Genomic DNA, 12883 nt, shown 5'->3' on the forward strand with positions numbered 1-12883 from the left:
ATCTGATAAAATTATATATTGCATGACATACTGATCGTAATGGAGAGTAGACTCATCCCAATGATCGTGAAAATTATGTAAGTATTATAATCTGTTTTAATTAAACATATTTGAATATTTGTAAACATATTAATTCTTTATGTTGTGTGTAGGATAAAATGGTTGACTTGCGTGCTGAAACTGTGTCAGATCAAAATTTCTCAACAAATGATGGTTAAATATTTACACAAGTTCTGTCAGGATATTTGAGGGGTTTGGATCACTGTGTAAAGCCTTCTACCTCTTTCTCAAAGTCAAGTACTTCTATAGCATTAGAGAATGCGAATTACATGATCGAACAATTGATTGCAAGACAACATAAATTAGAGGCTCAATTGGTAAAACAAGCAGACATGGAGATGCACATCAAATAGCAACAAGAACAACAACAAGAGTTCAAGAGAGAGATGCAACTCTAAATGCAGACGCTTATGCAATAGTTCAGGCCTCCAAGCAACTAATTTTCGTGTTTTGCATACATAATTTTGGAATTTAATTATAAAGTTGATGACATTATTAGTATTATCAGTATTTTATTTATTTAGTTCAGACTTATGATTACTTTTATTTGTATTGAATAATTTGTAATGTATTTTTTTAATATTATTTAATTATGCCTATTTTGTTTTAAAATTTTGGTTAAAATAAATAATTAACCATTCAAACGTCCATAAAATGTTCGAACATGATACATCGCAAACAACCGTTCAAACATCACAATAAACTGTTTGAACGGCTGTTAACTGGCAAATCATTCAATCCTTTCATTAAACATTTGAACAGCTTACTCAATCCGTAAATTGTAAAAATATAATTTATGTTCGACCATCAATTTGTTTGTTAGAACGTTCCCTCATGTATATTTGGTCAAACAGACTAGAATCGATCGACCACCCATGTATGATATGTTTGAACATACATATCCGTTCAAACGTTTTTTGTTGGCATTCGAACAGCTTTCTGGGAAGAAATTCATTTGTCCCAAAAAATGAAAACAAGAATCGGACCAATTTTTACCTGTTTTGAAAAAAATAGAACTGGTACCAGACCAGACCGAATCCGGTACCAAACCAAACCCACCGGTTCGGTTCAGTCCGGTCCGGTTTACCGATTCACCCTTTTTTTTTTTTCTTAACCCCTAATCTTGTCAAGCTTATCACTTGAGAATTTGCTTAAATGGTCAATGAGATTTTTAAGCCTCTTGAGTGTTTTATTTTGTTCAATAAGCAGAGTATTTTCAGACTTAAGATTCTCAATTAAAACATGTGATTCATTCACTTTTGCAACCAAGCCTTCCCTATCAAGATTAAAATGATTCAACTTTTTCAAAAGTCTCTTATTCAATTTCTTCAGCTTAGAAACCTCTTCAACCAATTCATTATGAACATGTTGCAGGTTTTCTAAACCTTCCTCATTTTCTTCATCACTAGATTCACTTTTAAAATGGATCCTAAAGCATTCTTGCTTCAAAGAATCAAAAGTTCAATGCAACAGCTCGAGAAAGAGTGATCAGTTGTTCAGCATTGATGCCTTGTAATTGGGGGTTGGCGTACTGTTGAAGCTTCTCTTACCTAAAGGATTGACAGAGAGTGAAATATGCTTGAACATGGATCAGCAAAGTAGTAGAAGCGTATAAGATTGCAAACTATGGCCATATGAGTAGCTTAGGTTGTTATTAGTATATTTGAGGTTGCTCCAGAAGGGAATGATTTCAGAGTGCCTTCATGGATTGATTGATTGATTGTGGCAAACATGACTTGGATACATTACCGTCTTCTGGTTTAAATATTTGAGGAACTTTTACTGGCTTCTCCAGGACTTTGAAACTGTTATTACATAATGATAAATGCGAGATTTACGATAAAACCAGCAATAATGCTGATTTTCTTTTTGAGATTATAGGATGAAAAGAAACACGTGCTACACGATCCGGACTCACGTTAGCATATATATTATGAGAAAAGATATTTGCGATTGTAAATTATGTAATCGTCGCATAATCGTTTTGAAAAGAATGAATAAAATATAAAATTTATATAAAAAAAAATTAATTTTTTAATAATAAATCTTTTTTTTAAAAAAATAATTACATAATATTTATGTATTTCGTAATTATATATAGAATTACTCGTATGAGTTTTGAATCTTTCGTTAAAAAGTGGTAAGATAGTCACGTCTGTATCCTGCTACCTAAACTGATCAATAAAAATCAACTGAATCGATTTTATTGTCGATTCCAGTCGGTTTGATTGATTTGGACGTTAAAACATATGCATGCACAAACATCTCATCCTGCCCCAATCCGAAATTTCAAACGCAGAAACAAACTTATCCCAAAATTCTACCGATAAAAATTACTATTCAGTTTCCCAAAATCTTTGAAAACTTGGTAATGTTAGAAAGTATTTCATCTCATCGTTATAATTTTTTTAAATTTTTATATAAAATATAATATTCAACATTTTCAAATACTAATTCAACTTTTTTAATTTCTAAAATAATAATAATATTTAAAAAATAATATTTTAATAATATTTTATTCAACTTTTAACTTTTATTTAAAACTATCTCATCTAGTCGTTGTTCTCTGAATGTATAGATATCATTCGGATGGTGTCAATTTTTTTGTAAATTAGCAACTTGCTAGTGAGGACCACTCGCAAACGACAACGTAATCTTACATGTCAGTAATAGTGATATAGGAACAAAGTGATTGGCAATATTTCCACCTTACGTTTCAGATTTTCCTGGTTTCGCAGTTTCCACTTTGGATAGAAATGAGCAATAAGCTCTATGGGAAAACATGAAGCAGCCATCCTCGGAAGCTGTCTTCTAAGAATTTGATGAGTGGCTGATGTCAACCCCTCATCAAGAAAAGTTTCGAAAAACTCTAGTTTTTGGAGAAAGTGCCAACCCTCAAAAGTTAAGGTGAGACATGAACTACGTGCTTTCTTCTTAACCACAAAAACAAACCACCAAAAAAGATAATAATAATTAAAAAAAAAAAAAAAAAAGGGACAAAAACATGCGACTTAGTATCTCAAACACAATCATTATCCTTTCACTTCAGTGCTTTCCCCTTGGCTGTTCATCAATTATGAAATTATAAATGATACATAATATAATTGCTGAGGGATAGATATTATTTCCCCCAGAAGAATTAGATACACATATTTCCTTCCCTATTACAGTACCAGTTTTGATAATGACATATGCATATGGCTTGTGCTCTAAAACATGCAGCTGTTATAATCATAGTTGTCAGGCATTAGCTCTCCCTTGGCATGAGAAATTCATATGCCATAAGGGGATTACGCCAAATTGAAGTACGATAGATCAAGGTAAGCAAGGAAATCCAGGGTCAAATGGATGGCTTGAGTACCTCTTTGTGTTGTAATAAAAGAATGAACTGGAAGCTTTTACTTCACTTAGATGATGAGCCACTAAGCTTGGGGTCAGTTTTGTAGTACACAACATCCCCACTGTCACTAACATAGTGGTCTTGTCGCAAGCTTTTTATCAAACTTCCGATTAGGTAAAAAGGCAGAGGTCCTGATTTCTTTGGCTCCCGGTAATATTTCCCAAGAACAGGCTTAGCTGCCTCAGTCTGCAAGTTGGAACAACAATGAACATCAAAATTCTGTAGGTATTGGGGGAAAACATCCCACAATTGTGAATGATCACTTGTTTTATCACACCAAACAGATACTTACAGCTTCAATTAAGTGGTAGTGTGGTATCTGAGGAAAAAGATGATGTATGACATGGGTTCCAATATCGTGGTGTATATTGTTAATCCATCCATAGTCCCGATCAATCGTTGTAAGCCCTCCCCTTAGATAACTCCATTCCTGTCGCAATATGATGGAGGAAACTTTAACACACCGAAAGAAAACGCCATAATACAAACTTAAAATCAAACAAAATATCCTTGGGTTTCTCTTTTTTTTTTATCAAACAACTCTAGGCACATCGTTCCTCTTCTTTCATATTTCCATGCCATTCCACGATACAAACAAACAAACAAACAAACAAATACAAAAGCAGCAGCATAAAACTTCAAAAACCATACCTTTCCACGATACCATGGTAATTTGTCTTCATGACCGTGGTGATGCAAGTAGGTGACCAAGTCAAGCCACATAACAAAACCCTATGGATGAGGCAAAGTCAGATTTTAACTCTACAATTGGAAAATATTAACTTTTTTCCATTTCCTATTCCCACTGCATAGAATTTTATATTTCTGCAACAGAATTGACAGATATATAATTAATGAAACAGGGTTTACCCAATATGGAACACCATAAAGTTTAAGTAATTGAACGGGGCCCATTACAAAGGCTAACCCCCCAAGCAGAGCAGCCATTGCCGTCCAACAGACAGTGGAAGTAATCACGTCTTTCCTCTCAGTGGGAACGAACAAGTCGCTTTTTGGGTCAAAATGGGAGCCAGTTTTCCCAGGACTTCTGTTCCACTGCAATATAAATTCTCAGCATTCAGCAAATAATTTCTTAGAATTAGACCGGCCGGTGGAAACCAATCAACCATGACGCCACACGCTTACCAGGTAGAAAGGGTATGCCAATAGCGGAAAAGGTACAGTAAATCGCAAAGTCCGGGTAATGTTGTCCAAATTTTTGAAAATTTTTTCCGACAGCTGCAGGAATAACATGGAAACTTTCAGCTTGAAAATAAGCTATTTCTAGGGGAAAAAAAGAAGACGAAAACAGAAACAGAGATAATTACAAACCGGGTGCCATGATTCATCATTCTCAACATGCCCATGGTTTTGGTGATGAGTCCTATGGCTAATTCTCCTAAAAAATAAAGGTCAAAACAAGTTGGATTGTAACAACAATAGAAGAACAAAAGAGAGAAAAAACATAGATTTTTATCAGGACTGAGGACATACCATCCATGATAGGGTACAAGAATTGAAGAATGCAGAAGATGCCCCACAACACTGTTCAACTTGGGATTATTTGAAAAGCTCCCGTGACCACTGCAGAATCAAGTGAAAGATCAATTACTTGAAAACCTACAAATTGGCATCCAAATCAAGCACCACAAACCAAGCAATGAAAAAACGCATGGAGGGACATCCTGTAACTACGAAATCAAAAAGAGTTTAAATTGTAATTACCAGTCATGGCCAAGAACAAAGAGAGCCCAAAACATAGTCCCCTGAGCAGCCCAATATAGAGGCCAAACAAACCAATTGTTAAAATAAGCCGCGGTCGCAGCCAATCCAAAAACCACCGCAACATCCCTCGCCACATAGCTCATGGACCTCCACGGGTCCTTTACCCAACAATGCTTCGGAATGGAGGCTCTAATGTCAGCCAACTTGAACGGTGGCGGCGCGCTGGGGTCGAACTCCGGTTGTTCTTCTTGTTCTTTGAGCACATTAGCGCCATCGATTCGTTTTTCCCGCTCTTCGTCTCCTTCAACAGAAGCAACTCTCAGTGGAGCACTCACTTTTTGCCCCCAGTTTCTCTCTCTAAAACACCTAGTTAAAATCTTCGTAGAAGGAAATTTGAGATCTGTTCCAGTTTTGTTCGAATGCAAAAATCTAATCTTTGAGGGCTTGCACGAGACGGGTCCGGTTGTGGGTCTGGGAAAAATTTGAGGAAGAGGCTTTAAGCCACATTCTGATAAGACCCAGCTCGCCATTAGAGGGAAAGCACACCAGGGTTTCTGTGGTGTCGGTTTTCTTCTATTCGTCTCTCTCAGGTTAAGGAGAGAGAAAGTTAGAAGAGAGGGAGGGAGAAATAAAAGGCCTTATATATAGCAAAACAAACAACAGAAAGAGTTCATAAAGTAAAATATATCCAAGGACAATACAAATTGAAATATAAAATCTATATAGTGGAAGAATATAATAATAGTAAACAAGACTATAGTATGGCTCTGCACCCGTCTTTGAACAACGACCTCAAGTTTTTCCCTTACTTTCTCGGTATCTCTCTCCTCTCTGTTAATCTAATCTACCTGCATCGCCTGAACATGGTGTATATATACACACGCATATCAGGGCGTGTTTCACTTTGTGAGTGTGTGGTTCGTGGGAACTTGCTCTTTCAAAGTTGCTGTTCCGTTTTGACCTAACTTTGAAGTTTGAAGATGGTAATTGATGGCCGGTGGGGTGATCTTAGCCTCTTAGGAGTAGGCCATGTGGCAAACGTGAAATGTGTTTATCGTTATTATATTATTTGACATATTTGACATAAAAATGATATTTATAATTATAAAATATATAAGTGTCGCGTATTTTTTTTAAAAACGAATAAATATAAGATTCACACGAAAAATTAATTTTGGATTAATTATACTTTATCTTCTTAAACTTTCACTCATTTATAATGTGCCTTCGAAACTAATAATTACATCAAAGTAGACTCTCGAACTTTCAAAACTTCTTAATCCTCCCTTCCGTCTACCAGTAGCGTCAAATTTAACAAAAATTCACTACAAATATATAATTTTTATTTAATTTATTATCATTGATTATATAAAATATAAAATAATATATACTATCAATTAATATTAATTATATATAAAATTATTTTATACCTAAATTGTAAGTAAGTATGAATAATTTATGTACACAATAAAATTATTTGATATTCATTAACTATATATAAATTAATAAAAAAAATTATTTAATGATTTATGATTTATTATTAATTGATAGTATATATTATTTTATATTTTATATGGTCAATTATAATAATTTAAATAAAAATTACATCTTTACAATGAATATTATGCACATGAGCAGCATGTGTAGTAAATTTTCGTTAGATTTAACGCTACCGGTAGACAGAATGAGGGATTAGAAAGTTTTAAAAGTTTAAAGATCCACTTTAATACAATTATTAATTTCAAATGCATATTATATATTGAGTAAAAATTTGAGAGAATAAAGTATAATTAATCCATTAAATTTTTAATAATATTTCTCATTCTTTTTCTAAAAAAATATACAACGCTTATATGATTATATCTAACGTTGAAAAGAAAAGTTGCCCATGAGTATTTCATTGCACATTTGTTTAATGCTAGTCTAGTCTATGGGGGTGTCTTTCAGCCATCATGATCCTATTATATTGGGAATCCGTCCTCTAAAATCTCAGCATGCATTTGAACAGTGAGTCTTATGTGAATATGAATTGGTGGCACTAACGCGTCTCTTAATTAATATTGGTCATCCGGGGAGGGTGGGGTGTATCTCTTGACTACCAATGGATTTTGGTATACATTCTGCCAAACTGCCTTCCCTTCTTCCTCGTGCTACTCTCTACATTTGGACGACTTTTCTTTTATCTACTGTTGGGGATGGCTTATAGTCTTGGGGATTTGGATCAAAAATTGGAATTCCAAGTGATAGATTGTGGAGGAGATGAGTAAAATTCACGGATTAATCTTTTACGATTTTATTGGAAAATTCAGAACATGTTTCGTATACGATAGTTATTCTTTAATTTGGCTAGATTTTTGTGATGATGATTATATTGAGAGATTGAAACACTTACATCCCGAATAGGCCAGAACACACCTGCCACGGGAAAAACAAAAAACCAAAGAAAAAAAAAATAAAAAAAGAGGATGTTTAAAGGGATGAGCCAAAACAAAAACCAAGTCCAATCCAACCATTCGATGGAGAAAAATGGGTGGTGATGAGGTTCGATTTCAAGATGGGCTAGAGCCAGAATCCAAACCTGTTGTTCAAATTTTTGTGTGACAATCGGTGGGGGAAAAATACCAATTTTTTTTTACAGCCTACTGTGTGTTACAGCCACAGCTCACCATGTGTTGAGTTTTAAAAAAAAAAAAAATCTCGCATGAAGTGTGTGGAGAGAGTGCGGCTTATGAGCAGAATATCTCAGAAAAAAAATATCATTTGCTCTTATGTGGGCATTTACCACTCGTGAGAATGATAACTAATTAAGATTGGAGGTGACTTTTTGATATGATATGCTATGATTTTCCCTTTATCCAAAAGATTAAAGTTTGTGTCATATCAATGAAAAAATTATTTTTGATTTTTTCATTGAGGATTTTAACTTTCACTACCTCCATCTCAAAGTATTTTGAAAAATAACAATTATACAAAGAAAAAGAAAGCAACAAAAAGGATTGAGTCAAGGTTATAAACAAAAGAGATATTTACAAAGAGTAGCACTACACTTCCTGAATAGATGTCTTGAAAAGTACATTTCATTTTTTTTTTCATGTATTTTTTTAATCATCATAAATATTTTTAAAAAAATAAAAAAATTCACAACATCATTAAAAAACACTTACTTAATCACTAAGTTAAAAAGAAAAAGAACTCATTCGAGACACTTTTTGGGTCCTGAATTCATTTCTCATTTACAAAACCTAAAATAACATAAAAATATGCACTTGTTGAAGTAATATGTTTTTTTTTTAAGCAAGCATAGTATAAATATATAAAACAATTGGAGGATATAAGAGATAACAAGGTAGAAAGCTTTAACATTCATCATAGACCATCTAATACAACACGAAAAAAAAGGGCCAATGATTTGACTCCCATCTATTTCTCATAAGGAGATGATGCCTAAAGCGATTTTGATATAATTCAATAAACAAGCTGTAATAGTACGACCGCAAGTCGCAATAAATAGATTTGTGCTACATGTCGCTGATTTGGACTGATTGAATGAGACTTTCATTACCTTTTTTCCTTGATCATTGGTTAAGAGAAGCAATAACATAGGAAGCTAGCAAGCGAAAGAAGCGTCGAATCGCCTACGGATAACTGTCAAGAACTATATGCACCACACTAAGAGAGTAGAGGTTGGTCAGATCTAAGAGGTCCGAAACTGTTGACCTCAAAAATGTCACTCGTGACTGCAGTAGGTTTTTCTTCGTATAACGGCACGTGGATCTCACGTGCGGTTTGGGCCGAGCGTGAGATGCATGCACCACTCTTTTCGACTATTTGCTTCTGCTATCCGAAGGATAGGTGCCTGGGAAGTCTTGTTGTTCGTTGCATAGTAGTCGTGGGAGGTCGAAAAGTAATAGTTCGGTACTTCTCCATGCTATAGTCGAAAAATGAAGGAAAAATTATAAAAAAAAAATACGGTAGGATAGTGTGAGGACTATACAGACGGGAGGAAAACGGGTGGAGCCGAAGCTCTAGCCACACTGTGGACGGAGGATATAAGATTTTTGGGCCTTAGGTAGATAACGTTTTTGCTGGAGAGAGAAACAGAAAAAATTAAAACAGGAACCCGAAGTAATATGTTGATATCCAAGTAGATATATGCACAAAAGACAACAACAGTAATCAATAAATATATTTTAAGTCTAAAAACAAAAAACTTATTAAAACGAGAAAGAAAATAATATGAAAACGAAGAGTTTCAAAGAGATTAAGAAAATAATAATAATAATTAAGATATCAAATAGGTGACAAGAAATAGGTGACAAGAATTTAAGAGGATGAATTTTTCCTAGTAAAATGGGTAAGGAGCTTATATCTTAAACGACATTTTCTAAACTGCAACAATAAAAATTGCCGTTTTCGGCTACAAAAACTTTTAGTTCCTTGCAAATTTGCAATGCCCGAGACTTCATTGCCCTTTCACTTCGCCTGAAATTTCCGTTGCCCTCGATCTCTCCTTCCTGTTTCTCTTTCTGTATCTGCTGTGTTCGTGAGCGAGGCATTCCAATGGATCGAGCTCAGTTGCTTCTGTTGGGGCTTCCGATCTTCCTGTTGTGTACAGACATCATAAACCTCTTCACGCCCCCACCTCCCAAACCCACCCATCATCATCATCATCTTCCTCAATCTCATCACCAGCCCAAACCCCAACCGGTTCTCCACCATCAACCCCTTGATTTCCCAACTCAGGTCTCCCAATATTTTCAAATTTATTGTATATGTGTGTGTGTGTGTGCGCGCCTGGATATATTTATGATGTATGTTTTTGATTATTTATGTAATTTTATGCGTATAATATTCTATGTATTTAACACGGTTTCGGTGAAACGCAGAAACCGAGCAGCCCTGGAGGTATTGGCCTGGGTAGCAACGTCAACATCAACTTCTGCTCTTCCTGTTCTTACAGGTTTTCTCAATTTTTCTTGTCTATTGTTTAATTGGGTCGAGCTCTTGCTGACCATGATCCTTTGTTTGATTACTTTTGTTCAGTTATAGATTATAGTTGCAATGATGTGTGCATTTTTCTTTGGTGATTTTTGTAGCCAATTTGTTGATGTTGGAAAAGGAAAGTGAAAAGGAATAGTATAATATTTTACATTTAATATTGTTCATGTGTATCTCATGGATTGCCAAAAGTCAAATATGAATTGTGGAATAAGTGGGGTAATTGTTGCTAAATTTTGTATTTGTGTTGTGAGACGTACTGTTGTTAGTCATAAAGTTATATTTTGATCTTTTACCCGGCTAAACACTTAGAAAATTCCTTGGTCAATAAACTTTATTAGAATTTTCAAGTTCAGGTAGTAGAATCTTTCTTTATCTTCTGAGTATAAGTGAGTTCACATGGCCAACTCTTTCATTCATTCTTATTTCCATGATGTTCAGCCCTCTCATTTCTCACCTAAAATTCAATCTTAGAAGCTGATCTTGTCCTCGGTCCTATTTTGACTATTTCAATCATGGATTAGACTTGATAATTGTCATCGGAGTAGTTTTTATCTTTTTTTTTTTTTTTGTTGATAATTAATAAGAATTTTATTACCATGAATAGGCATAGCACAAGTGCACAAGAAGTATACAAGAAGAAATACCTACATACAGCGACTAAAAAGATAGAAAAAACTAGAATAACTCCAACACATCATCACCATTCATTACATTAGCCTTAGCCCATAGACATAGAGTTTTAAAGAAAGTTTCCATCTTTTTCATATGATTTTGACTTGAAGTTTATCATTTTTCAATCTATTGCTTGTGGCAATGGATGAATATGAGCCCATGACGTCAGCTCTCTATGGTGATCTTTGATATTCACCTGGTCAAGTAATCTACTCCTATCAGTAATTTTTTTACATGGTGTTTCAGAAACTGTTTTGAATTGCATCAATCCTTATTTCGTTTCATGTTTAAAATTTGGATATTTACTTACGAAGATAATTGGTGTTATCTCTTGCTTTTATCTTTTTCTTTCTATACTCACATCTAAATTGTTGGTTGTGCCAGAGGAAATGCAGTAACAATGAAAAATATGCTAGAAACAGCATTTCCTGGGATCAATGTTTTTCTAGCAAACCACCCACCTCCACTTCCAAAACGCCTATTAAGCAAAGTGGTACCGGTTTTTCAGTTTGGAATCATTGGGATAATAGTGGCAGGTGAACAGATTTTTCCCAGGCTGGGTATGATGCCACCTCCTTGGTACTATTCCATGCGTGCAAATAGATTTGGAAGCATTGCAAGCACTTGGCTTCTGGGGAACTTCTTCCAATCCTTCCTGCAGAGTTCTGGTGCTTTTGAAGTATATTGTAATGGTGAACTGGTAAAACCCATCTTGCAATAAACTCCGTACTGGCTTTTAGTCAACGAAACATCTTTTCATTAATCCCGTTTTTGTAGTGACCTGGATTTTGGGTCCGGGTATAGGAAACATGTAGAATTCCTATATAGAATATTCTTGGTGAGGGTAGCTATAAAAAAATACTGTTCAATTCGTGTGCTTCTCATCATATTATCTTAATGGACTTTGCAGGTTTTCTCTAAGCTGCAGGAGCATAGATTCCCTAGCGAGATTGAGCTGCGAGAGCTTGTTGGCCGAAAACTCTCAAATTCAAGAATTGTGGATGGCGTTGGTGGGGCTCTCTGGTCCTAAGCGCTCTGTGAAGGCTGAACTAAGAGGCGCAAATTTGCAGTCCTATACTGACAGGCACTTGTGGGCATGTTGTCACAGTGAACTCTCAGTCTTTGTAACGTTTCTCATAATCATGTGGCGGTTAATTGGGACACCCTACACAAGAGATGATGATTTTCTTTTCTTTTCCTCTTAGAAGAATCTGCTTCCGGTCATCATTAAGGCAAGGCAATTCATTTACGTTAACTTCCAGGTCTTTTTTATACATAAATACATTAGTTCTTGCAGAAAGGCAGTTTTTTGACCTTGGCATACGTAACCTGACACTTATTATGCCATTGCTTCATTCCCGAGATGCTTTAATGCTACATGCATTGGTAGTTTTGTTTAGTGAGAAGTTATGGCTTTTGGCCGAAACGGTTGGTATGGCTGCGAAAGTAGAAGCTCATTTCCAAACAGACGGGACTGCCCTTTTTAAGTAGGAGGGATAGATACATGAAGTCAGATTGCCTTTTAAGTAGGAGAAATAGATATATGAAGTGAGACTAATAACGAATATTGAGCATTTAATGCTGGCTGAAAAATCTAAGCAATAAATACTACAAGGTCTAATTTATTTGTCTACCAATCTTCCACAAAAAACCCTCAAATTTAGGGGGAAAAAAAAACTTAAAAAGGGGAATTTCAATGTTATAAGGCTAATACGAGTGTCGCCTTAATGCTAACACAGATTCTGGTGCTAAGAGTGGTGGTGAGAGAGGTTATACTCGAAGGGTAGAGGCTACAATGCTTAAAGAACTCAGGCACCTTCTACTTTGGTCGTAGAAACAGTAGCAATAAGAGATTCCCGGGCCTTTACACTCTACAAAAGTTCAAATTAGTGCAAAACGAGCAAGCTTCCTTCCTTTGAAGCGAGTTTTCATCCCTTGCTGATGAACTCAAATGCATTCCTGAGGAGATTCTAATGTAAATCTCTTTGTTGGCTCTCTGATGTTTCACATGTTTTTCCTTTCCCG

General features: G+C 35.2%; 2 protein-coding genes across 2 annotated transcripts; one reads left to right on the forward strand and one right to left on the reverse strand.

Moving 5' to 3' along the window:
* Window positions 1–3071: 3071 nt before the first annotated feature.
* Window positions 3072–6142, reverse strand: LOC121264599 (omega-3 fatty acid desaturase, chloroplastic-like). Its single transcript, XM_041167858.1, has 8 exons — window positions 5186–6142; window positions 4955–5044; window positions 4793–4859; window positions 4607–4699; window positions 4331–4516; window positions 4112–4192; window positions 3753–3890; window positions 3072–3646 (listed from the first exon to the last, which is right to left on the reverse strand). The coding sequence occupies exons 1-8, from the start codon at window positions 5713–5715 to the stop codon at window positions 3464–3466; spliced, it is 1368 nt and encodes a 455-aa protein (XP_041023792.1). The 5' UTR covers window positions 5716–6142; the 3' UTR covers window positions 3072–3463.
* A 3448-nt stretch (window positions 6143–9590) lies between these two features.
* LOC121264601 (selT-like protein) lies at window positions 9591–12113 on the forward strand. The gene is made up of 4 exons (XM_041167861.1): window positions 9591–9928; window positions 10072–10145; window positions 11243–11558; window positions 11769–12113. Exons 1-4 carry the CDS (start codon window positions 9746–9748, stop codon window positions 11886–11888), a joined length of 693 nt encoding a protein of 230 aa, XP_041023795.1. The 5' UTR covers window positions 9591–9745; the 3' UTR covers window positions 11889–12113.
* The last annotated feature ends 770 nt before the right edge of the window (window positions 12114–12883 follow it).

The sequence above is a fragment of the Juglans microcarpa x Juglans regia genome, chromosome 5D, assembly GCF_004785595.1.
Source record: "Juglans microcarpa x Juglans regia isolate MS1-56 chromosome 5D, Jm3101_v1.0, whole genome shotgun sequence".
NCBI lineage: Eukaryota > Viridiplantae > Streptophyta > Magnoliopsida > Fagales > Juglandaceae > Juglans > Juglans microcarpa x Juglans regia.